Source organism: Pipistrellus hanaki, assembly GCF_964339955.1.
Source record: "Pipistrellus hanaki genome assembly, chromosome: 1".
NCBI classification, from domain to species: Eukaryota; Metazoa; Chordata; class Mammalia; order Chiroptera; family Vespertilionidae; genus Pipistrellus; species Pipistrellus hanaki.
Window position 1 is genome coordinate 208,030,497 of NC_140503.1, and position 23,842 is coordinate 208,054,338.

At 62.2% G+C, this 23,842-nt stretch overlaps 1 protein-coding gene across 4 annotated transcripts in view; it reads right to left on the reverse strand.

Moving 5' to 3' along the window:
* The window catches only part of JAKMIP1 (janus kinase and microtubule interacting protein 1), a 64,369-nt gene that overhangs the window by 24,226 nt on the left and 16,301 nt on the right, over positions 1-23,842 (reverse strand). For all 4 annotated transcript variants that reach the window (XM_084905741.1, XM_084905740.1, XM_084905742.1 and 1 more), the window contains exons 2-8: positions 13,106-13,366; positions 11,013-11,507; positions 7,461-7,670; positions 6,337-6,456; positions 5,163-5,309; positions 3,948-4,088; positions 3,663-3,722 (exon numbers count right to left, since the gene is read on the reverse strand). In XM_084905741.1, the coding sequence (XP_084761867.1) occupies positions 3,663-3,722; positions 3,948-4,088; positions 5,163-5,309; positions 6,337-6,456; positions 7,461-7,670; positions 11,013-11,507; positions 13,106-13,234 (1,302 nt within the window). In that variant the 5' untranslated portion in view covers positions 13,235-13,366. The remainder of the gene's footprint in view (positions 1-3,662; positions 3,723-3,947; positions 4,089-5,162; positions 5,310-6,336; positions 6,457-7,460; positions 7,671-11,012; positions 11,508-13,105; positions 13,367-23,842) is intronic.

Below are 23,842 nucleotides of genomic sequence, written 5' to 3' on the forward strand. Positions count from 1 at the left end.
CGGCGCTCACCTGTCTCCTCCTCCACTCACCGCCACCGGCAGGTATTGGCACAGATGGCTCTGCTTTAGGCTCATCACTGTCTTCCCGCCGGCTGGGCTGGGAGCCCCGGGGTCAGGGATTGGGGTCCACGAGGGCAGGGTCTGACTCTCCGGCCCCCCGCCCCCCGTTCCTCCTCTCAGAAACCGAGCACGTATCTGCGTGACCTTCACGCCGAGCGAATGTGTCTGCCCGCCGAGCGCCTCAGGTGCGCACGGGGCGCCCCCTCCAGTCCGCAGCCACTCAGTGGGAGCCGCCTAAGGGGCTCCATCGATTCACGTGTTTCTTCTCTCCACGTGCAGGGTGGAGACAGCCAGGTGCCCAGTCCCCCAAGGGCAGAAACCCCGCGGGGCTCAGGGTGGACAGGGAGCAGGGGCTGGGACCCCGGCGGTGAGAGCAGCACCCCCAGGGGGGAGCATCTCACTCACACACACACGCACGCACGCACACACGCACAGCCCCCGGCTCCTGCTCTCCGGGGCACACGCGGCGGCCTCGCTGTTGTAAACACCGCTAATTGCCAGGCCTCTGGGGAGGCCTGTTTGTGATGTGCCCTGGGCAGCGTGGGGGTGCAGGGAGGGCCCTGCCTGGCAGGGTGTGCAGCCCCAGGAACCATCAGCCACACTCACCAAGGATCGGGACAGGACGGGGTGCGACGCTGGGACCCCCTACGGTCAGTGGCCTGGACCGTTCCAGGGGTCATGACCTCCGGCTGACCCAGTTGCTGAAACCCTGGGGCTGCTGGCCAGGCGCTCAGGCACGGAGCCCCGGGCAGGGCATCTGCGCAGACACTGCAGGTGGCCTCACAGCGGGGCTGCCCAGACCCAGTGGAGCCCCTAATTACAACGTGGCCCCAGAGACCAGACCCACCCCTCCGCCCCCAAGGCAGCAGCTGCCGGGAGGGAAGAAGAGAGGGAAGGAGGAGGCAATTCTGAGGGCGGAGACCAAACACAAAAGGGCACTCGGTCACTGTCCTCTAACAACAAAGGCTGTGGGGCCACAAACACACGGCACACGGCACACGGCACAGGGCACACGGCACCCGGCACACGGCACACCAGCACACGGCGCATGGCACACGGCACACCGCCTGTAACATGTGCCCGGGTTAGTGCCTCTAGACCCGCGGTTGGCAAACTGCAGCTCTCGAGCCACATGCAGCTCTTTGGCCCCTTGAGTGTGGCTCTTCCACAAAATACTACGTGTGGGCGCACACGTACAGTGCGATTGAAACTTCGTGGCCCATGCGCAGAAGTGGGTTTTCGGCCTTGGCGAGTCTATTTGAAGCGGCATAGGACACTCAAGGGGCCAAAGAGCTGAGGTTTGCCGACCACTGCTCTAGGGCAAGCTTTTTGTGAGAGGCTGTCTCCAGGGGAAGCCACCCTGGACCAGAGCGTGCGCCTTCATTCACAGGCCGAGCCGGCAAAGGCCGTCTCCCGCCTGGAGGGGGTCTGGTCCTGTCTGTGAGGACCGCGGCCCCTGCCTTTCCCGGCCCCTTGGCTGTCCACAGGAGCCCCCGTGCTGCCTCCCAGGAGCGAGCCGGGAGCCACTGCACCTGCCACTGAGGAGCGAGCCGGGGGCCACCGGCAACACCAGCCCCAAGCCCAGTCTCCATCCTCCTCACCCCCACCCCCGGGGTCCCCGGGAAAGAGACTGCAGGGGCTCCGCGTCCCGTCCGCTCCTCCCGCACACCTCCCCGCCCACGGGGCTCGGCCTCCAGCTGCATGCTGGTCTGCTGGCTCTTTTACCAAAGAGACGAGCATGGGGGGATGTGCCTAGAAGACGTAAAGGACCCCAGTTTCGCTCTGATATCCAGAAGGGCTTGCCCTGAGCCGGTCACACGCCCTGAGGGGGGAAGAGGGAGCCCCAGAGTAGCCAGCCCTCCACAGCTCCAGCCTCCCCTCTGCAGCCCCTGCCCACCGGCCCTACCTTCATGCCGGTAGGTCATCTCCTGGCAGCCGGAGAAGTACAGGCAGACCAGGGCGCAGAGGCAGAGGAAGAAGGAGAAGTACAGCACGAAGAGCACGTACTCCATGGTGCCCGCCCGCCCGCCGCCACCCCGTCCAGCCCCCACCCGCCCCAGGGCACCCCTTCCCGCAGCCTCTGCCCTGCGTCCTGAGGACTGGCACGGCAGGGACAGGATGCCAGCTCTGGCAGATCGGCGGGGAGCCGGTTTCCAGAGCCTGGTGCCGGTGAGTCACACAGCTCAGCTTCCGCCGCCGGCAAATTCTCTGGGGCTCCCTCCCACCCGCAGGCTCCCTGTCGCCAGTGCCACCACAGCCCGGTCCCTGGATGGTCCCAGGGGGCCCGGCTCAGCCCTAGCAACGGTGACGTCCACCCAGGCCCGGGAGGTGCTGGCGCCTCCTGCGCTCGGGGAAGGAGTGTGCTACAGCATTTGCACCGACGGAGAAGTGCTGGGGTTTTACACAGAGCACGGTCCTGGGGATGAACCGGGTCCCAGAGAAGCTGTGTCCAAGTCCTAACCCCCTGACTGGCCGACGATTCTCTCTCATCACTGATGTCCCCCCCCCCCTCTCTCCTCTCCCTTCCTCTCTCTGAAGTCAGTAAAATCATACACTGAGTGGCCAGATGATAATGATCTCTGAATGCATAATAATCTGGCCACTCAGTGTGTAGCCTATAGAATAAAAGGCTAATCTGCAAAGTGTCCCCTTGACCAGGAGTTCAACCAACAGGTTGGCCAACAGCCCATGTCCCCTCCCCCTGGCCAGGCTGGCCGGACCCCACCATGCCCGAATTCATACACCAGGTCTCCAATACATACACACACACACACACACAGTGGCCAGATCATTAGGCCTTCAGAGATCATCATAATCTGGCCCCTCGGTGTATTTAAAAACAGAAAGCCAGAAGCCAGGAGGCGAGCAGGCCCGGTCTGCATGGAGGTGAAAAGTGTGTTTACAGGTTTAAATGCAAACCGGCTCTTCCTTCTCCCGGCCCCCATGTGCCCGCTCAGGCCAGCTCGACCCCGGCTGCTCCCTCCGCCCGGACACTCACACACTCCCCCGCTCCGCTCCGCTCCGCTCCCTCCGCCCGGACACTCACACACTCCCCCGCTCCGCTCCGCTCCCTCCGCCCGGACACTCACACACTCCCCCGCTCCGCTCCGCTCCCTCCGCCCGGACACTCACACACTCCCCCGCTCCGCTCCCTCCCTCCGCCCGGACACTCACACACTCCCCTGCTCCGCTCCGCTCCCTCCGCCCGGACACTCACACACTCCCCCGCTCCGCTCCGCTCCCTCCGCCCGGACACTCACACACTCCCCCGTCACCCACATCCTCCAGAAGGAACACCGCGCTGCCCCGTCCCCACGCCCCGCAGCCCCCGCCTCCTCGGAAGGGCGGTGAGACGCTGCCACCAGGCCTGAGCTCCCTTTAACCCCCGTGAGGTCTAACCCTCACGCTCTCCCTTTGCGGGGAGCAGCCCCTGAGGCCGAAGCATCCTCAAGTTTCCCACGAAAAGTCACACTAACCGTGTCCACGCCGTCGGTCCCATGCCACGGAGAAGCGGCGGGAACACCTTCACCGCCACACGTGCAGGACGCGTGTCCCCTCCCCTGGCCCCGCCCGCACCCCGGGCCCCGCACCCCCTCACTCACCTTGGGCAGCTTCAGGCCTTTCCCACGATGCCTCTTGGGGCGCAGGAGCCGCTCCCGCTCCTGGAAGGAAGGAGACACCACTGAGGGGACGGTCAGCCTCGCCCACCCGCCAGCCTGGCTCTCTGACCGGGACCCCAGAGCCGCCCGCGCGCCCGCCCGCCCGCAGCCGGCCTGGTCCGGCCAGGCTCTGACCCCCAGTGGCAGCGGCAGTGCCAGGAGCCATGGTGCCACCCGGCAGGACGGCGGGGCACCCGGCATGGCCGAGGCGTCCCAGGGCAGACGCACCAGGGAGAGGTCGTCGATGACGTGCTGCTGCTCCAGCACCTGCAGCCGCAGGAACTCAATCTCCTGCTCGTCCCGCGTCAGGCTCAGGTCATTCAGGGACGTGTGACGCTTCAGGGACGCCTGCGCCGACAGCTTCTCTTTCTGCGCCCGAGGGAGAGAACGCTGCTCAGCCACGGCGGCGAGGACCCACTGTGCACGTCCCCGTGAGGACCCACTGTGCGCGTCCCGGCGAGTCCGCGTCCTGGCGAGGGCCCACTGTGCGCATTCCCGTGAGGACCCACTGTGCGCGTCCCGGCGAGGACCCGCTGTGCGCTTCCCGGCGAGGACCCGCTGTGCGTGTCCCGGCGAGGACCCTCTGTGCGCGTCCCAATGAGGACCCACTGTGCGCATCCCGGCGAGGACCCTCTGTGCGCGTCCCGGGGAGGGCCCACTGTGCGCGTCCCCGTGAGGACCCACTGTGCGCGTCCCCGTGAGGACCCACTGTGCGCGTCCTGGTGCGGAGTGGGGCTCCAGGATACGGGACGGGAGGGTGGATGGAGGGGTGATGGCCACCTGGTCCCCAAGCTGGAGGAACGCACGGCTGCCCAAGGACCAAGCCGCAGGCGCGGCTGCCAGCGCCCACCCACCAGGCGAGGGCGGGGCTGGCCAGAGGCAGACGGACATCCACACCCAACCTTGACCGCCAGACAGGGAAGCGGGAGGGAGCACGCCTCACACCGGATTACACGCTCGTACCTGGACCTGCGAGGGCCCAGGGAGAAGGGCATCGCCTCTGAGCCTCAGTCTACTCAGCTGTAAAATGGGGGCGACCTACCCCCCCCCCCCCGGCTGCGTTGGGCAACGAGCCTCAGAGTGCTCTCCGAACCATCTCCGCCAAGACTGCACCCTGACCACAAAGGCCCCCCCTCGTAGGAGCAGCAGAGCATCCATCACACACTGAGCCTCCCCAGCCGCCGTTTTCGGTGCCGTCATCCCGTCCTCCCCACTCCCCACCACGTCGTCATTCCCATTCTGCGGATGAGGAAACGGAGGCGCAGAGAGGAGATGAGTCTCCGGGCATGGGGCGGGGCTCACAGGGCTCCTGGGGCTCTCCCTCAGGCTCCCTGACTTCCAGGGCCGCAAACACAGTCACCCTGACTTTGTGGGCCGGGGCCTGGTGGGGTGGGGGGGTGGGGGGCCGGACCTGCGGCCCGGCTGGTCGCCGCGACGACGTACCATCTCCACGTTCTCCCTCGTGAGCTTCTTGAGCTTCTCCTCCATGCGCTGGATGCTCTGCAGCAGGTCCTCGTTCTTCTTGCTCATCCTCTTGTTCTTCTCCACCAGCGGCTTCAGCTGCACCTCTGTCTCCCGGGAGCGTTTCAGCTGCGGCCGGAGCAGGGGCGCCGTGAGCCAGGACGGCTGGCGTCACATCGACACTGGGCTTCCCGCCCGCACCCACCGAGCTCAGAGGGAGAGGGGAGGCCCGTGGAAGGGGGCCCCCAGATCTGCCCCAGGGCGCCCTGCTGGCCAGCGGCCTGTGCTGTGTCCAGTAGGCCACACTTCCAGAGGTCATGGGTCACGTGCATAAAGGTCAATCCCGCTACCCAGCTCCTCCCCAAGCACAGACCTAAGAAGGCTCCGCCCACTTCAGACAACAGACAAGCCCAGGGCGCTTGCGTGGCAGGCTCAGCGCTGGGGGTGGGGATAACTGAGGCGGCTCCAATATGAACGATATAGTTTTGTTCTAGAAACTGTTCGTCCTATGAACCAATGTTCCTGGCAATTAAACATGATCCATATGGTCATTCTTTTTTTGTTTGTTTTTTTGTTAATTCTCACCCAAGATTATTTTTCCATATGTTTTTGGACAGAGTGGAAAGGATGGGGAAAGACAGAGAGAGAGAAACATGGATATGAGAGAGACACATCAATTGGTGCGTCTCCCACACATGCACCAACTGGGGCAAAGATCAAGCCTGCAGCCAAGGTACGTGCCCTTGACTGGAATCAAACCCAGGACCCTTCAGTCCAGGGGCTGATGCTCCAACCGCTGAGCCTAACTGGCCAGGGCGGCACCGTCATCCTTATGGCTGCGTGCAAGCATCGTGTAAGTGTTCTGCGGTCACTGTGACCAACACCTGAGCGCCACACAGTGGGGCGTTTTGTTTCGCTTCTGGTTGCTGTTACAAAGGACACCCCGGAGCATCCTCTCCACGCCTCTCAGCACTTCTCTCACTGTCGCCAGGATAAACCCTGCCGAGGCCAAGGGCAGGGACAGCTTCCGTGGCCGGGTGTTCGACCAGAAGGAAACGGGGAAGCACAGAGCCAGAGGCCCCGCGTCAGCTTTTGCCCAGCCAGCCTCGCGGCCCAGCGCGGCTCCTGGTACCCTATCCGTCCCCGGGGCCGTTACCAGTTCGTTCCTCTCATCTGCCAGGAGGGTGTTCCTGTCCTCCAGCTTCCGGATCACCGAGTTCAGCTCCGCAATCTTCAGCTGAAAGCGCCTCACATCTCGCTCATCCAAGTGCTGATCCTGAAAGACACGAGTGCACGCTGAAGGGCAGGAGCGCCTCGGAGCGTCTTGGAGAACTGGCTCCCGGGACCAGCTTCTCAGAGAACTGCAGCCGCTGGGCGAGGTGGCTCCACCCGCACCAGGCCCCGCTGGGGCTCCAGAGTCCGGCCACAGGGACAGCCTCTCGCCAGCAGCCTGCAGAAAGGCTTCCTGTCAAACCTGCCGTGGCTCCCGAACCCGGGACCGGGCCTCTGGGGCCTCTGGGTTCGGGGCCCTGCGCACTCTGTGCCGAGTGCCCTGGAGAGGTGCCAGCACTCCTCAAGGGCAGGCCTGTGTCCACCTCGCTTGTGGCGTCTGCACGTAACACGCACAAGACGCTGGGACAGTGAGTGAGTGAGTAAGTGAGTGAACGGATGGATGGATGGACGAATGGATGGATGGATGGACGGATGCTGCAGGCTGCTCTGGGCCTAGTAAGCACCATGCTGCCACCCCAATGCCCGTCAGCTGGCTGAGGCCCTCGTGTCCCATCTTGGCTGGGTCCCTGTCTGCTCTCACTGCACAGCCTGCACTGACGCTTCACTTTTCTTTTTATCGTCACCTGAGAATATTTTTTCCTTTTTTTTTTTTTTTTTTTTTTTTTAGAGAGAGAGAGTGGAGGAGATGCAGGAGGGGAGAGGGAGAGAGAAAGAGAAACATCCATGTAAGAGAGACACATCGATTGATTGCTTCCTGTATGTGCCCTGACCAGGTCCGGGGATCGAGCTTGCAACCGAGGTCCGTGCTCTTGACCGGGAATCAAACCCGTGACCCTTCGGTCCATGGGCCAACGCTCTGACCACTGCCCCACACCAGCCAGGGCCTGATGCCTCCATTTCTTTCTTTTCAACTAGAGGCAAAGCCAAGCAGAGGGGGCGTCAGCGGATTAGCGGAGAAGGGCTGAGAGGAACGGAAGATGGACAGGTGGATGGAAGGAGGGAGGGATGGCCAGGGAAGGGAGGGTGTGGGGCAGCTCCGAGCCTCACCTGCGCGCCCAGGAGCTCCGCCATGTCCCCGATGCCGGGCGGCAGCTCCCGCTTGGGGCTGCTGTGGTGCCGCTCGGCCTCTTTGACCTGCACCAGCTGCTCGTCCAGAGCCTCCTTCTGCAGCAGCAGCCGCTGCGTCTGGCCGGCCTGCACGCCCAGCTCCTTCTCCAAGGCCAGGATCACCCGGTCCTTCCCCTTGATCTCATCCATCTGAGAAGAGAAGGAGGGAGCCGTCCGCTGTGGGGGCTGTGCCGGGGAGGTCTGTCCGTCCCTGGCTGGCGGAGGCCCAGGGGACGGCCGGCAGCTCATGGCCACGGGACACAGCGAGGCCGCAGCCCACGGCCCAGCCCTGCTGCCCGGAGTTTCCAGGACCTAGACAGCCACCAGGCACTGGCCTTGGAAATGTGTCTGTGCCCAGGTCTCATTCACCTTCGTGAAATCAAACCCTGGCCCTCGGGCCCCTCTGCCCCTCCGCCCTCCACAGCGAGGCTTATCACGGTGGGCTGCTCTCCTGTCTCCCACTCACTCCTCGGCTGCTCCTTCTGGGCACAGCCCCCGCCCACCACCAAGGGAGCTTCTGCCAGGGTCTCCAGTGCTTTCCGCCCGGCCCCCTGACAGCCTCCTGTCCTCCAGCCTTCTCCTCGGCAGAACAGAGTTACCCCACCACCACCACCACCGCTGCTCCAGGACCCTCTCCCGCCCTCGCTGCCCTGGGACACTTCTCAGCTCCTACTTCCTCCTGACCTGCCTGGCCCCGGCACTAATGTCTGTGGCTGTGATTGGAAGGAAGAGTTTCGATCCAGCTGCTTGCAGTCCTCATGCCGTGTGTGCCGAGGCTGGGCTGCCGTGCAGATGGCCGCGAGCTCAGGGGCCTCAGGCCACAGCAATTCGTTCTCTCCCAGCTGGAGGCCCGGCACCCACTCTCAAGGTGCCAGCAGGCTGCGACCTCTGACACCCAGAGGGTGCTTCTTGCCTCTTAAAGAGGCTCGGCCCCTTCCAGGCTGTGCCCCTTCCCCGGGCATCTCTGTCCTCACCCGACAGTAGGCCCCTCGCAGGCAGCTGAGGTCACCGCATCTCCTGACCCCGCTCCCTCGGAGCCCCACAATCACGGAAGCCTCTGTTGCTGGTGTTTCCTAGGACCTCAACTGTGTCCACACGTGAGCCTGATGGCAGCCGCAGGCCACACCCCCAGTCATGCCCAGTGTCCCCAGAGGAAGCAGGTCCCGGTGCCGGGAACCAGTTCCAGCCTGTGATAATTACAGGAGTTCCGTCAAAAGGTTGATGGGACTTGGTGGGCTCAACAAGGGTGAGCCACATGTGTAGTTTACAGGTTAACGGCTCAGGGGCACTTCCCCCAAACCTGAATAGGACTGTCTGCTGCCAGACAGCTCAGGGCACTTTATTGCCTCCTGCTGGCCAAACACCTGAACAGCTGTAGGCTATTCCCACACTGACAATGCTTCTGGACCCTGCCCTTTGAAATGTATTGTCTCCACTTTGCCTCGGGACAAATTGTATTTAATGAATACCACGTGGTCCTAGACAAGGAGAGCCTTCAGTTCCCTCAGCTGAAGCTCCTCTGACCCCCAAGGCCTTCCAAACTATCTTTTGTCTCCTGGACTCTTTAATCATCCACTCATCAGCCCCAGCTCGTTCTCCAGAACGCTGACCCCTTTGTGAAGCTGGGGATAGAACCCAGGCACCCCGGGCCACACAGTTCCACCGTTTCTGGACACAAAGCCGACAGCTGGGGCACTGCCCAGTAAGGGCACTGCCCAGTAAGGACACTGTGCTGGGCTGCCGTCTTCCCAACGCCCAGTCCAGGTCTGTCCTCGGACCTGCGCTGTGCCTCATTCGGGAACAGGGCTGTACGATGCTGTCGCTCTGGGTAAGGGGCCTTTGTGACTGGTGTCCTGTAAAAGGAGAGGGACACACAGACGCACCGCAGGGGGCCTTGTGGAGATGGTGGCAGGGACCCGAGTGACACGGCCACAACTCAGCCATGACAAGGTGGCCGGTGCCACAGACACTGCGATAGGCAGGAAGGACCCTCTGGCATCAGAGGGCGCAGCCTGCTGGCACCTCGGGTGTGGGCGTCGGGCCTCCAGCTGGGGGAGAGAACGAATTGCTGTGGCCCGAGGCCCCTGAGCTCTGGGCCATCTGTACAGCCTCGCCTCACGCAGAGTGAGAACCCCAAGTGGCCGGAATCGAAACTCTTCCTTCCAATCACACCTGTGGATGCACAGGCCGCCAGGGCCCGGGACCCTGGTCCAGCGTCCTGCCCGCACTGCCCGTCCTGCTGTGGGATCCTGCACAGGCCGCCACCTGCCTAGCTTCAGCCTCTGTAACACGGGGACCCTGAGAACATTCTAGAACCTACTTTGTCCAATTGCGGGGAGATATACTAGTAGATCAGCCACGGAACGAATTTGGCACGGAGCCTGGCGTATTATAACCATCACTCTATGTTAGCTGCTGGATAACAGAAGGCCATCTCACTTAAGCAGCAGACCATTAAACACCGATACAACGTAATTGAGATTATAGGGGGGAAATGGGAGCTTTTCACACAAAGCCTGCTGTTCCCACAGCTCTCGAGGTCGCCTTTCTTTGGAGGAGAAACTCCTGCCTCCTTTCCCTTCAGATCCCCAACCTCCCCCACGACGCGCCCACGGCGCCCCCTGGTGGCCATCCTCCAGCAGCGCCCGCGCTGGCCAGGGCCTCTGCCTGGACTCCCAGGAGCACCTCCCGGGCTGCAGGGAGAAGCTTAACCCCGGGCACCAGGGCAGCCACAGAGAGCCAGCCGGAGCAGTCAGAGCCACGAGAGGAGGTCGTTAATCAAACAGGCAGGTATCTGAGCTGCCGCCAATCCAAGTACTGAGCTGGGAAACATCGGAGCAAACCGAGGGAGGGAGGCAGCCGAGCGCATAACAGATCAACATGGTGGTGGATCGGAGAGTGACCGGAGCTGGGAGCAAGGACAAGGCAGGGCCGGGGCCAGGGGGTGGTGCTGCAGGTTAACGCCCTCCTCTCACGTGCTCTGACTGCTCCGGCTGGCTCTCAGTGGCTGCCCTGGTGCCTGGGGGTAAGCTTCTCCCTGCAGCTGGGGAGGTGCTCCTGGGAGTCCAGGCAGAGGCCTGGCCAGCGAGGGCGCTGCTGGTGGATGGCCACCAGGGGCGCCGTGGGCGTGTCCTGGGGAAGGTTGGGGAGGTGGAGGGAAAGGGGGGCACCCGTTTCTCCTTCACTCCGGGAGCTGTGGGAACAGCAGGCAGATAAGGGCAGGGAACCCTGGGAAGGAGGGACCCGCCGGCAAAGCCTTCCTACCCCCCAAGACGGCGGGTCTCCGCCGGAAGTCCGGTGCCAGGGCGCTGCCCGGAGTGCAGTGTCCTCGGAGCTGCGAGGTCACTGCGGGGAGGGGGGGCAGCGCGCGGGGCAGGAGAGGGCGGCGAGCTGGCAGGGAGGGCCAGGTACCAGCCTGGGGGCGGGGCATGTACCAGCCTGGGGGCGGGGCATGTACCAGCCTCGGGGTTAGGGAAGGGGCGGGCCACCTACCAGCCTGCGGATGTCGCGCTCACACTCGCGCTTGATGCGGTGCACCTCGTCCTGGTGCTCCTGGTAGGCGGCGCGCAGGTCGGCCGCCTTGGCCTTGTCGGCCTGCACGCAGTGGCTGAGCGCCTCCTCCGCCTGCTTGCGCGCCGCCTTCTGCTCCAGCAGCTCCTGCTGCAGCCGCAGCCGCTCACCGTCGAAGCCCCTGCGCGCCTCCTCGCGCGCCTCGGCCAGCAGCGCCGTCTTCACCTTGTCGGCCGCGCCGTCGCGCAGCACGTTCAGCGTGGCCTGCAGCCGCTGCAGCTCGCCCTCCCTGATCTTGGCCGTGCGCGCCGCCTCCTGCTCGTGCTGGCGGATGAGCGCCTCGCGCAGCGCCTGCAGCTCCTTGGTCTTCTCCTCGTGCAGCTTGGCCCGCAGCGCCGAGAGGTAGGCCGTGTGCCGCCGCTGCTCCTGCTCCCGCTCCAGCTTGGCCTCCTGCAGCCGCTCGCGCAGCTTGCCCACCTGCAGCGGGGAGAGTGGGCCAGGGTCAGGGTCAAGGGCAGGGGCAGGGCTGAGGACCAAGCCATGCCCCGTGGAAACCTCCCCACGTACCTTTGTGCCTGCTGTCCCTGAGCCCCTCCCTGGTCCCCACTCTCCACTTCCCCTGCAGCCACCCCCTGGTTCTGACCCTGACCAGCCCTGCCCAGACTCCTTGCCGCCTTGCTCCGGAGAGGAGATGTGCCCTGGGGGTGGGAAGCAGCTGCAGGTGTGGGAGAGGAGCAGAACCTCCCTCCACCCAGAGATTTACAAGGAAGAACAATGTATCCGTCATGAACGTGCCCAGCAGACATCCTCTCTCACTAACGCTGAATAAATCTTAAATCAGAAAGAAGTTTGCAGGGCCGTGACTGGGCTGAGCTAGAGAAGACAGGCAGGTGGAGGGAGGGAGGGAAGGGAAGAGGAGGAGGGGGAGGAGAAAGAGGAGGAGTGGCTCCTGCGGACTCTGGAGGGAGGTGTTGCCACAGGGCACCTGAGGCCGGAGACCTGCCCGGGTGAGCGGCTGCCAAGGGGCGGAGCCAGGCTTCACCCCAGGCGCCTGGCCCGGACCTGGTGCCCCAGGTGCCAGGCTGCCAACCCGCCTGCATGTATCTGTGCGGCCAGTACACAATTAAAAACATGATTTGTAAAACGACCAGTGGTCGGCAAACTGTGGCTCCCGAGCCACATGCGGCTCTTTGGCCCCTTGAGTGTGGCTCTTCCACAAAATGCCACGGTCTGGGTGAGTCTGTGTTGAAGAAGTGGCATTAGGAGAAGTTTAAGTTTAAAAAATGTGGCTCTCAGAAGAAATGTCCATCGTTGTGCTGTTGGTATTTGGCTCTGCTGGCTGATGAGTTTGCCGACCACGCCCTTAGACTGATTAACACTGAGTCAGCAGACCTGGAGAGAGCGGATGGCCCTCCATGATGGGGGGGGGCACACCCAGTCAGGTGAGGGCCCAGCGAGGGGGGTCAGCCTCCTGCGGCCCCCGGACTCAGGACCGCGAGGGCAGCTCCTGCTGGGGTCTCCGCCACCGGCCTCCACAGGCGTGAGGAACCTCTGGACAGTCCCTCTCCTCCCCCGAGCACACGTGTGTGTGTGTGTGTGTGTGTGTGTGTGTGTGTGCGTGTGTTATATGTAAAATCTCCTGCTGGTTCTCTCTCTGAAGAATTCTGAGTGTGCACCCTCCCACAGCTTCCTGCTCGTCTCCTGGGAAACGGTGGCCACGGCGGCCGTGAGGATGCTGGGAGGAGGGGAGCGGAAAGGGAAGAGCTGCGGGAAGGGTGGGCACAGGTGGAAAGGAGGCGGACATGGAGGGGCGGGGGGGCAGAGGTGTGTGCGGGGCGGCCGGGGGCCAGTGGGGCGGGCCAGGGGGCCCGGTGAGCAGGCAAGGGGAGTCTGGGCAGGGAGAGTGAGGTAGCTGGTCCGGGGTCACAGGAAGATGGGGGGGCTGGGGTTCGCCCCCAGGCGGTGTCTAGCCCGCCCCTGATGTTGGCCTTAGATGGGTGGGGTGCCCACTCCGACACAGCCCAGCGGCAGTATGCCCGGGATCCACAGCCTGGCTGTGTGGAGGGCCCGCCCACCTTGCTCTTCTCCTGCTGGAACTCGATCTGGATGCTGGTCAGCTTGGCCCGCAGCTCCTCGTTGGCCGCCTGCACGGTGTCCGCCTCCATCTCGGGCTTGTCGCCCTTGCTCCGGCCCTTCTTAGACATGCTTCCTCCCGGGAGGTGCCCAGAGCCCCGCTCACGCCCGCCAGCCCGCGGGCACCGCCGCCCGCTCCGCCGGGCCCGCCCGCCGCGCAGGACTCTGCTCGCCCTCCGTGGAAACCAGCATCACTCGGGAGCCTGTGGAGCAGAAAGCGGGTTAGCCATGGACGCCGGCCCACGCCTGCCCGCCGGCCCCGCTCCCCGCCCCTCCACACCGCACCTGGCGCTTCCCGCCAGGCTGCACCGGAACCACCTGGAAGCCAGTGAAGGCGCCGAGGCCTCCCCCATTCTCGCCCCTGCCAGCCTGAGAGGACCCCTGAGCGCCCCGGGCGCCCGGGGGGAGGCGGGTCCCAGAGGGTGCGGAGCCTAGGGCTTGGCAGGGCCAGGGAACTGGGGTCCCTCCCCCCCGCCCAGCTGCCTCTCGACCAGGTCTGAGGAGCAGCTCTGAGGAACGAGTGTCCCCCCTCGGACGCGGCACTCCCACAGCCTGGAGGGGAGACGGAGGGGCCTTCGCCTCAGAGCTGCAGAGGAGCCTGGGATCTTTATTCCGGGATCCACAAAATGCTGGTAAAAACGTGACGTCGGCCCCCAGACCACAAAGGCCCACCCCCTCCGATGAGCAGGAAGTCCGGCCGGCTGTGGGAAGGGCTTTCTCTGCCAGCTTCCTGCTCATTGCACCCAAAGACGGAGGGAACCCCACTCTGGGAGCTTAGAGCAGTTTATTCCGTAATGGACACGTGTACTTAATTGGCCCTTAAAATGTCTCTCCCCCCTCGCCAGGTGGCATCGGTTGGGGTGTCACCATGTGCATGAAAGGTTGTGAGTGCAATTCCGTCAGGGCACATACCTAGGTTGGGGGTTCAATCCCTGGCCCCCGTCAGGGGATGTGCAGGAGGCAACCAATTGATGTTTCTCTCTCACATCAAAGTTTTTCTCTCTCTGTCTCTCTCTCCATCCTACCTAATAAGAGTAATATGCAAATTAACCATCACGCTGCTGCACCCACAGGTCATGCCCACCAGCCAATGAGAGCGCGTATGCAAATTAACCCAACAAAGATGGCGGTTAATTTGCATACACGGAGGGAGGGAGGAGTGAAGACTGAGACAGCATAGAAGGAAGAGGGAGGAAAGTGGAAAGCAAGGCGGCTGTGCCTGCTGGGGGGAAAGCACTGGCAGCGCATGCAGGGTAGGACTGAACGAGGCAGCGTCAGGGGTGGGCGTGGCGGGTCGGATGTGTGGGGCAAGGCAACCAGCGGGAGTGGCAGCGTGTGCAGCCGACAGGACAGTGGTGGGAGAGGTGGGGGGGGGGGGCAGGAGAGGTGGCGGTGGCGAGAGGGAAGCCCGCCAGAATTCTTGCAGGTACGGTATATTCCTGCAGCAGGTCCTCAGTATATATAATAAATAAAAACACATCCTGGGGTGAGGATTTTATAAAGTCTCTCTAGGTGCATGTCTTCCCTACAGTGTGTTGAAGTCTGATCCCATCATGCTGGCTTATGAAGTCCAAGCTCAGCAGCACTTGGGGGTTTATTCTCTGGAGAGAATTCCCACAGGGAAGAGTCAGACACTGTGGCCGTGAAGTGCAGTGCCATCTGAATGGTAGCTAGCAAGGAAGGGGAACTCGCCTGCGGGGACCAACGTCAGGGCGCGGCTGAATGAAGGACCACACCCCAGCCTACCCGCTCAGCCTGGGGCAGACCTGCACCTGGGCTCGGCAGGCAGGGGAGAGTCGGGGTTCGGCAGGGCCTGGGAGACTGGGCCTCGGCAGGGTTGGGGGGAGACGGGGCCTCGCAGGGTTGGGGAGACGGGCAGGCCCTCTCTGTTCACCAGTCCGCACTGTGATGATGGTTTGGTGCTGCAGCCATGGTCGCTGCAGTGCTGCTGTGCAATCAGCACAAGTGACGGGGAGATGGTGCTGAGTCTCACTAAGCATGAGCCGAAAGCACCCGGTGATGCCCCACCCACCCGGGCGTGTCGGGGTCAGAAGGAGGGAATCCCTGTGGCCGTTTCCCTGCGACACTGGGCTTGTAGGCACCCCCTCCGCGGGGGGTAGTAAATGGCTTATGTGAGTGAAGGCCGTGGCAGTTCCTGGCACATAGCGATGCTCAAAGCTGCCAGCTGCCTCCTCCTCCCAGCTGGCACGCTCCGCCGGACTGGCTAATGGGGGGCACAGCTGGCCCGGGACTTTCCCGCGGCTCCATCAGAGGGGGCAGCGTGAGGGGAAGGGGCAATGCCAGGTGACTTCCAGGGGACCAAGACCTTTCCCTGCAGCCTCTCACATCTTCCAAAACACTGGGCCAGCCCTCCAGACAGCCTGCCCGAACCCAGGGCGCCCCTGCCCTCCACAGTTGCACCAGCAGATGGCGCTAGGCTGTGCCCTGGAGGAGGGCAGCCTGGAGCTGGCCACAAGGGAAGGACTGGGAGACCCTAACCCCCAGCTCCAGCGGATATTCAAGAGCAGGACTCAAGGATTCCTGATTAGATTTAGCAGAAACTGGTCTTTGTGTGAAATCTCCCAATCTATATGTTACACACTAACTCAAAAAAAAATATGTTTAAATATTGTGCAGCCCAAGCAAAACACATCTGTCCTCTACACAAGAACGCCTCCTCCGCCCCCCACTCCTGGCCATCAGCATCTCTTCTTCTTTATAAAATATATTTTATTGCCCTGACCGGTTTGGCTCAGTGGATAGAGTGTCGGCCTCTATCAATATTTTATTGATTTCAGAGAGGAAGGGGGAGGGAGAGAGAGACAGAAACATCAATGATGAGAATCTTTGATTGGCTGCCTCCCACACACCCCACTATGGGGATCAAGTCCATGATCCAGGCCTGTGCCCTGACCGGGAATCGAACCGTGACCCCCTGGTTCATGGGTCAATGCTCAACCGCTGAGCCACACCAGCTGGGCTTTCAGCACCTCTTGTCCGTCCTTCCAGTAACAGGAAGCCCGGGGGATGCCTGCTCCCCTCGGGTGGCCCCTACAGTAGAAAGCACTTCCTAGTTCAAGCCAAAAAGAAACTCTCAAACAGAGAAGGGCCCCCTTCCAGCACTCAGCGCCGCCCCAGTGAGCCCACGCTCCCCACCAGACTCCAGAACTACCCCCCCAGCCCCTCCAGTCACACGGCGTAAGAGAGCGAGCAGGTACCCGGCTCCCATCCGCCTTGTACCGGACAGTCTCCGGTAATCCTCTCAACAACAGTAGGATACGGGTACCTGTGGGAAGCCACCCGTGGTCCTCACCATCAGACAAGTGTAAACACGGAGCCCGGAACGCTGGTGAACCATGAGCCCTGGCAAGGGCCGGCGCTATGCACCGATTGTTTCGTCCAGACAATGGGGGCTCAAGCAACTTCCTGACCAAGTGGTCTCAGAGTAAATCTTTCTAATATTTACTGACCTTTAAGGTAGTCTGTCTGTTGCCAGAATTGCCTGCCTGCCTGAGGGCAATATGTGTACCGAAAACTGAATAAAAGGTTGGCAGGGCCTGGGCACCAGGGAAGCCCTGGGCACTGGGGACTCTCCGCCTGGCCCCCAATTTCCAAATTATCACTTCTTGTCTCGTCTCTGTCATTTGCACATGGCCCTTCTCCAGATCCCGAACCCTGAACCACGCGGGACGTGGCTCACACGGGTACTATCATTGCCCCCATCTTCTGGATGGAGAAACTGAGGCCAAAGATAGTCACTTACCCACAGCCACGTGGTTAGAGGAGAGCCCGGCAGACGTGGACTCAAACCCCAGGTCAGTCCCTCGGACCTGGGTAAGTAGTCCGAGTCCTCTGGGCCTCAGCTTCCCCGGCTGTGAAATGGAGGTCTCTCTCTCTCTGTGCAGCTCAGCGAGTGGGAGCTGTCCATGCGGACGGCAGGCACTGGCTTTCTGTGGGTGTGTTTTCCCAAGCACGGGGCACGGGCACCGAGCTCGGGGCAGGCTGAGCTCGGGACGAGACGGAGGAGGGAGCCGTGGGAATCTCAGCGGACACCGGGTCTCCACGGGGCCTGGGGTTCGTCCCTCAGAGGGAGAGCCAGCTGGTGGCAATGTGCTCCTTCCACAGAGAGAGAGAGAATGGGCGCATTGTCTGCCGGGCACCCCCAGCTCCCGAGCACGCGGCCACGTGCCCCTCCTCCCGCCATCGGCTCTGCAGCCGTCCCCACGGGCAGCGCTTCGGCCAAATTCCCTCTGCAGTCCTCCCAGTGCCCCCACCCCTGCCACCTGCAGCCTGGCCATCTGCCTCCACTTCCTGGCGCTCAGTGCCAGCTCTCCAACCCCACTCCCCTCTACTGGGCCCCACCGACTCCCCCATCCCACAGGCCTGGATCTGCCTCTGGGTCTCCATATGCCAGAGGGGCCAGGCTCTCTCCTCCCTGACCCCAAACCCCTCCCCCAAGACTTCCACAATTGCTCCAGCGAACCCACGGCAACCATCGCCCACCGACTTGTTCTGCCCAACCGTGCATCACTCATTCATTCAGCGCATCCTTAGCGAGCCTCTACTCTGCTGGACGCCGTTCTCAGCACTGAGGACACAAAATGGAAATCTTCCCACCTGAGCTTCCAGAACATTCTATCGTAAGGGCCAGGACAAGACTGGCTGACTCTGTGCTCCTGGACCTCCCTCCCCCCAGGTCCCTGGCACTGAGCAGGTGCTGGAAGAAGAGTCAGTGAGGGTAAGACACCGGAGTGACCCCCACGGTGGGCCAGGCCCCGGGACTGCTGGGGGCGGGGGCAGGCCCTGAGCAGAGGGAAGGCGGGCACACTCCAGGTTGAAGTCCAGCTGGAAGCAGTGGCCTGCTGGCTCCGTGCATCCGTTTCAGACCAAGCGCAGAGCGAAGGCACTTCCTGGTGAGACGCTCCGCCCAGCGATGCACTCACAGCCTGACCTGGCTGGGCCCCCATCTCCCCAGGGCAGGAGAGAGCTGCCACTTGGCATGTTTCTTCTGAAGCAAATGTGAGCTCAGGCCTTGGTGCTGGACTCCACCAAACACCCGCGACCACGTGAGCAGAAGGTTCTGTGAAGCCCCAGAGTCCACGCACCCCCTCCCTCTTCCTCCTGGCTCCTGGGGCATCCCCACCCCCTCCTCCCGGCTCGGAGCAGCACGTGGCCTCCGCCATGGGCAGGCCCGGGCCTCTGGTGCCACACCCACCCCGGCGGGAGGAGGGCGTCCGTGCAAATGGCTCTGCGGGTCCTCCCTTTACGGGCGTTTTCTTTTCTGTTATTTTTTTATTATCATTATTTATCATCGTTTATTCAACCACTCTCCTATTATAGATGTTTGTTGAAGAAAAAAACATGGCTTACAGAGATCAAGCAATGCAAGATTGAAGTTCCTCCAGGAGACTCTTCAGATCAAATGATTGACCAACTCCCTCTTTTACCTCCAGGGCATGGACAATGTTTTGCTACTAGAAACAATGCTGCCGTGAACACCTTTGTGTGTGTGTGTGTGTGTGTGTGTGTGTGTGTCTGTACTGCTCAGAGCACGCCCTCAGGGTGGGTTTCTGGAGTGGGATTGCTGGGTCAGAGGTAAGTGCGTATTCAGTTTCGCTGGGTAATTTCTAAGTTCCCTTGTGGGACTGGGGTACCAGTTTTCATTCCCATTGTACGTATTTCCCCTTCACAGTCTCACCCACAGCCTGTGCTATCATGCTTTTCCGTTTTCAGCAATCCAGTACGTAAAAATGGTATCCAGTAATGTTATTATAAGGCGTTTGCTTAGTAGGAGAAGTGAAAATATGCTAGTCACAGGAACACAGCGAAGATTCGGAAAAGGAGGCAAAATTCATTTCCACTCCCGACTGCCTTTCTCCCGGAGGGAAGGACCGCGGCAGGCGGCCGGCGGCGGGCGGGCCTGGCTCTCTGCGGCTGCGCACTTGGCCCGCCTGGGTTTGAAGGATGGCTCTCCCACCTCACAGGGTTTCGGTGAAATGAGTGGGGCGGTCCCAGGCCGCCCAAGCTCTGAGGCCAGACCGGACGCTAAGTCATAGCAGCGCCACACGTGCCCAAGATTTAAGAATCGTCTGTTTCCTCTCTCCCAGAGACGCTTAAAATAGGGCAAAGCGGTTACCTGGCTTAAAACCCAATATTTATACCTGCTCACAAAGTCCCGGTTACAACAAGTGCCCATCCCGTCTTCAGGGTCTCCCCCCCCCCCCCTCCGGGCTGTGAACTCTGAACCCCTGCCCGCCCCTCCAGCACAGAGGCCCTCAGAGGCGGCCGGAGAGGACCAGGCTTCGCACTTCTCCTCCGGGCTCCTGAGCCTGCCCCAGGGCCAGGGAAGCTGTCTGGGTGGCGCCTCCACCGCTCGCACCCCCTCTTGCCACAAACACGATCCCACTCTGGGTCTCCGCCTGCCCACACTCCACATCCTCCAAGGCCAGTCACGTTCATTCTTTCAGGAAACAGGCCACAGCCCTGGCCGATGTCGCTCAGGGGGGAGAGCATCGGCCTGCACACCAAAGGGTCCTGGGTTTGACTCCCAGTCAAGGGCACGTACCTGGGTTACAAGTTCCATCCCCAGCTTCCAGCCGGGTACATACAGGAGGTAGCCAATTGATGTGTCTCTCACATGATGTTTCTCTCTCTCTATTGCCACCCCCATCCCCACCCCCATCCCCATCCCCACCCCGCCTTCCAGTCTCTCAAATCCGCCGGTAAAGATTAATAAAAACCGCTGAAACCGGTTTGGCTCAGCGGTAGAGCATCAGTCTGCGGACTGAAAGGTCCCAGGTTCAATTCCGGGTCAAGGACATGTACATTGGTTGGGGGCACATCCCCGGAAATGGGTGTGCAAGAGGCAGCTGGTCAATGTTTCTCTCTCATCGACGTTTCTAGCTCTCTTTCTCCCTTCCTCTCTGTAAAAAAATCAATAAAATATATATATTTTTAAATTAACAAAAACCATGCCATCAAGTTCATGGAGCGGCTGAGCTCTGGGGACAAAGACAGGTGTCCCCGCCCCTGCTCCCTGCAGCTCAGGGCACCACACACCTGGGGCAAGGCGCAGCCTCCCAGCGGCGTGCTCCAGCTGTGTGTGGTCAGCTCAGTGAGCTCCTCAATTCTCTGAAGCAGGTGCTGTTACGCCCTGCCCCACCCTGATGTTAGAAGCCAGGAGGCCGCGCCCCAGCATCGGAGTGGCCTGCCCGGGGTGGAGACCAGGGAAGTGGCACCGCCCGCCAGAGTTCCATCTGCCCGAACCCTTCCTTCTGTGCCCTGAGCTTCACAGGCCGGGCGGCGCCTCGTCCACCCGGCGTCCCCGGGCCGCCCGGCGCCTGACGCACAGGGACACGACCCAGCCTGCTGACCAGGTGGTTTCTGGTCCAGGAATAGACCACCGGGTCAGCAGGCTGGGCCCTCCGGAGCGGCCCCTGCAGCCTCAGCGCCACCCGCCCCAGCTTGGTGCAGCCCAGGGAGCCGGCGGCCGCCCAGCATCGCCGTCTGTCTGTCTGTCTATCCGATTTCCTCTCTGAAACCCGACAGACTCCTCCGGCCCCAGGAAACTGGCCTGCACCGCTGCTGTAGGAAGCAGCCTCTTTCCAGAGCGCCTGAGGAAGTGGGGTTCTAAGTCGGCTCCCCCCACCGTGGCAGGGCGAACAGGGCAGGTGTGATGTGTCCGCATCCCAGGGCTGAGCGCCTCCACGTTAGTTCGGCAGTCGCCGCGCCTCCACGCGGGAGCCCTGGTTCCCCACCGGAGCGGCCGCCCTCTGGCAGCTCTGAAGAAGGGTGCGCACACAGCACGCCTCCTCGGGGTGCTGCTGTGGGGAAGGGGAACAGGTAACCCCGTGCTGGCACAGGACAGACAGCACCAAACGCTCGCCGAGGGTGTGATGGTCCACGTGGTCACCACTGCGTGCCCAGCACGGGGCCTGATACACTGTACACCACTTAGGGAGGGACGAGGGAGGAGAGGAGAGGTGGAAGAGAGAGAGATATGGGGGGAGGCAGGAGAGGAAGGGAAGGAGGGAGGGAGGAAGGGAGGGACGGAGGGAGGGAGGGAGGAGGGAAGGAGAGAAGGAGGAAAGGAATCTGGAAGAAAAGGATAACCACAGACAGGACCCTAAGTGGGAGCAGGCCACATCTGTGCACGTCTGGATGCTACAGGGCTGGGAAGTCATGGACTGAAGTGCCATTTCTCATGTTTGTCTGGTGTCCTCCTGCCCGCGATCTCCCAGGTGCTGGTGAGAATGCAGAGGCCTGGGTCCCGCCCAGACTGGACCGCAGGCAGCGTCCGGCATGGGCCTGGCGGTCGGGGAGCTGCCTCAGGGCCGGCTCTCCGCCAGAATGGGCGCCCGGCAGTAGCAGGTGCCAGGGAGGATTTGGTGACCGAACGAGCCCGTCCACCGACCACCTGTTCCGTCAGCGCGTCAGGGACCCGCTGGTCTGCGTGCTTTGGGGCGAGGGGACAGTGCGCATGCCCACCCCGGGCCCAGCACGGAGCCAGCCCATGGACATGGCCGCCAACAAGTCAGCACGTGAGCCCATCGCCACCCTGAGTCCCAGGCACACACTTTGCACGTTTACATTTCCAGCCTAGCCTGCCGCGGCCACCCGGCGGTGTCACCGTCCGTCCCTCTCTGGCAGCACGAGCCCGACGGTGGGTCTCACGACTGACGGCATCCTCCTCAGTTTTAATAAAATACCCGCAGGCCGGCGTGGCCCAGCGGTTAGCGCTGACCTATGAACCAGGAGGTCACGGCTCAGTCCCGGTCAGGGCACGGGCCTGTGTTGTGGGCTCCGTCCCAGTGTGAGGCCTGCAGGAGGCAGCCCATCCGTGATTCTGCCTCATCATTGATGTTTCTCTCTCTCTTTCCCTCTCCCTCTCCCTCTCCGACATCAATAAAAATATTTTTTTAAAATACCGTGTCTAACCAAGTTCATCATTCTGATAAAAAAGTTAGAGTCCGATGCCGACACAGCAGGCAGATGGCTGTGCATTCCTCTCCTTGTGATTGGCAAAAATCAGCCCAATGCCATCTGTGCGAGCTTCCGGCTTCCGCCCCGGCAGGCTGGTCACACCAGGCTCTGCTGCTGAGATGCAAACTCAGCGCCCGACGCCAACCCAATGCCCAACGCCAACCCAGCGCCCAACGCCAACCCAGCGCCCAATGCAAATGGCCGGCACCCGATACCCAATGCATACCCACACCCTATGCAAATGGCCATCTTCACCCGGGAAGCTCTGGCAGCAGCAGCTGGAAGGTTTCTCTTCGTCTCCCCTGGGGCCCACGGGCTGGGCTGGAGGACGGTTCTGGACCAGACGGGGTGACACCCAGCCCCACAGCCGCTGGATGTCCACCCCGGCATGTGGTCTGTCCAGGACAGCTGCCGGCTGCTCTGCTCCTTCCCCACGAGGGACCCTGGCCAGGTGACTCTGTCTCCCACCCCGACCTGGTGTGCGAGGACGATAAGAATGGCCTCCCCCAGGGATGCTGGCAGGACTGCAGACAGATAACGCCCAGCACACAGAGTGTCCACACGTCCCGCCTTCCCCAGGCGTGTGCCTGCCTCCGGCCAGTGACCACCGCGCAGACCCGGAGCACTGAGGCCAGCAGCTGCCAGCGCAGGGGTGGCAGTGGGGGTGGGAAGGGGTGGGGGTCTCGGTGAAGGCATCACAGTATGAAGAGGCCCCGGGTGTGGCTGCCCCGGCCCCGGGTGTGGCTGGAGGGGGCCTGCGCTGCCTGTCAGAAGGAAGGTTTGGCTTGGCAGCCATGGTGGGATGGATTAAGCAGGAAGAAGGGATGCGGTCGGACATTCCAGAGGGCTGGGGCGGAGGGCCCTCACACAGGGTCTTGTGGGGTCCTCCAGACAGTGGCTGCCATCCTCCGGCTGGAAATCCATCTTCTTCGTTTAGGAAAGAAAATCTGGTTTGACAACTTCAAGCTGGAAGTTTATGTCTCTCTCCTTAGGGATAGAAATTGGGCTGCTCAACAGATCCACGAGATGGAAGAGAAAGTCCAAACACTGAGGACGGACACAGGAAGTCCACGCCTGGGAGGGTGGGGGGCACGCAGCAGCTGACCCACTGTGTGCAGCAGCTGACTCACTGTGTGCAGCAGCTGACCCATTGTGTGCAGCAGCTGACCCACTGTGTGCAGCAGCTGACCCACTGTGTGCAGCAGCTGACTCACTGTGTGCAGCAGCTGACCCATTGTGTGCAGCAGCTGTCAGGAACCAATGAAACAGGATATCCAACTGGGTCCTCACAGCAGAACACCTCTCCGGTGGTTTTACAACATGAAATAAACAGAGAAACCACCAGCAAGAACATCTCCAAGACCAGCATTAAAGGGGGCAGGAAGTCTGAGCACCCACACAGGGCACCCACGGCAAATCTCCGGGGAGGAAAACGTCACCCCACCAGGTGGGAGGTCACGGTCACCGGCCACAAACAGGACTGCTGTAAGCCACCGCCCACAGAAACATGGGTGCACGTAGTGAAGAGGCAATTCTCCCAAAAAAGAAACCGCACGTGGCCGCACACAGACAACACACTCAGCCTCCACCTCCCTTCCTCCCACCCCCACCTCCCCATCCCCCCACACACACCCCACCCCCGTCACCAAGGGAACGCGGACCGGGACGAGAATCCTCCTCACCCCATTGGCTAAGGT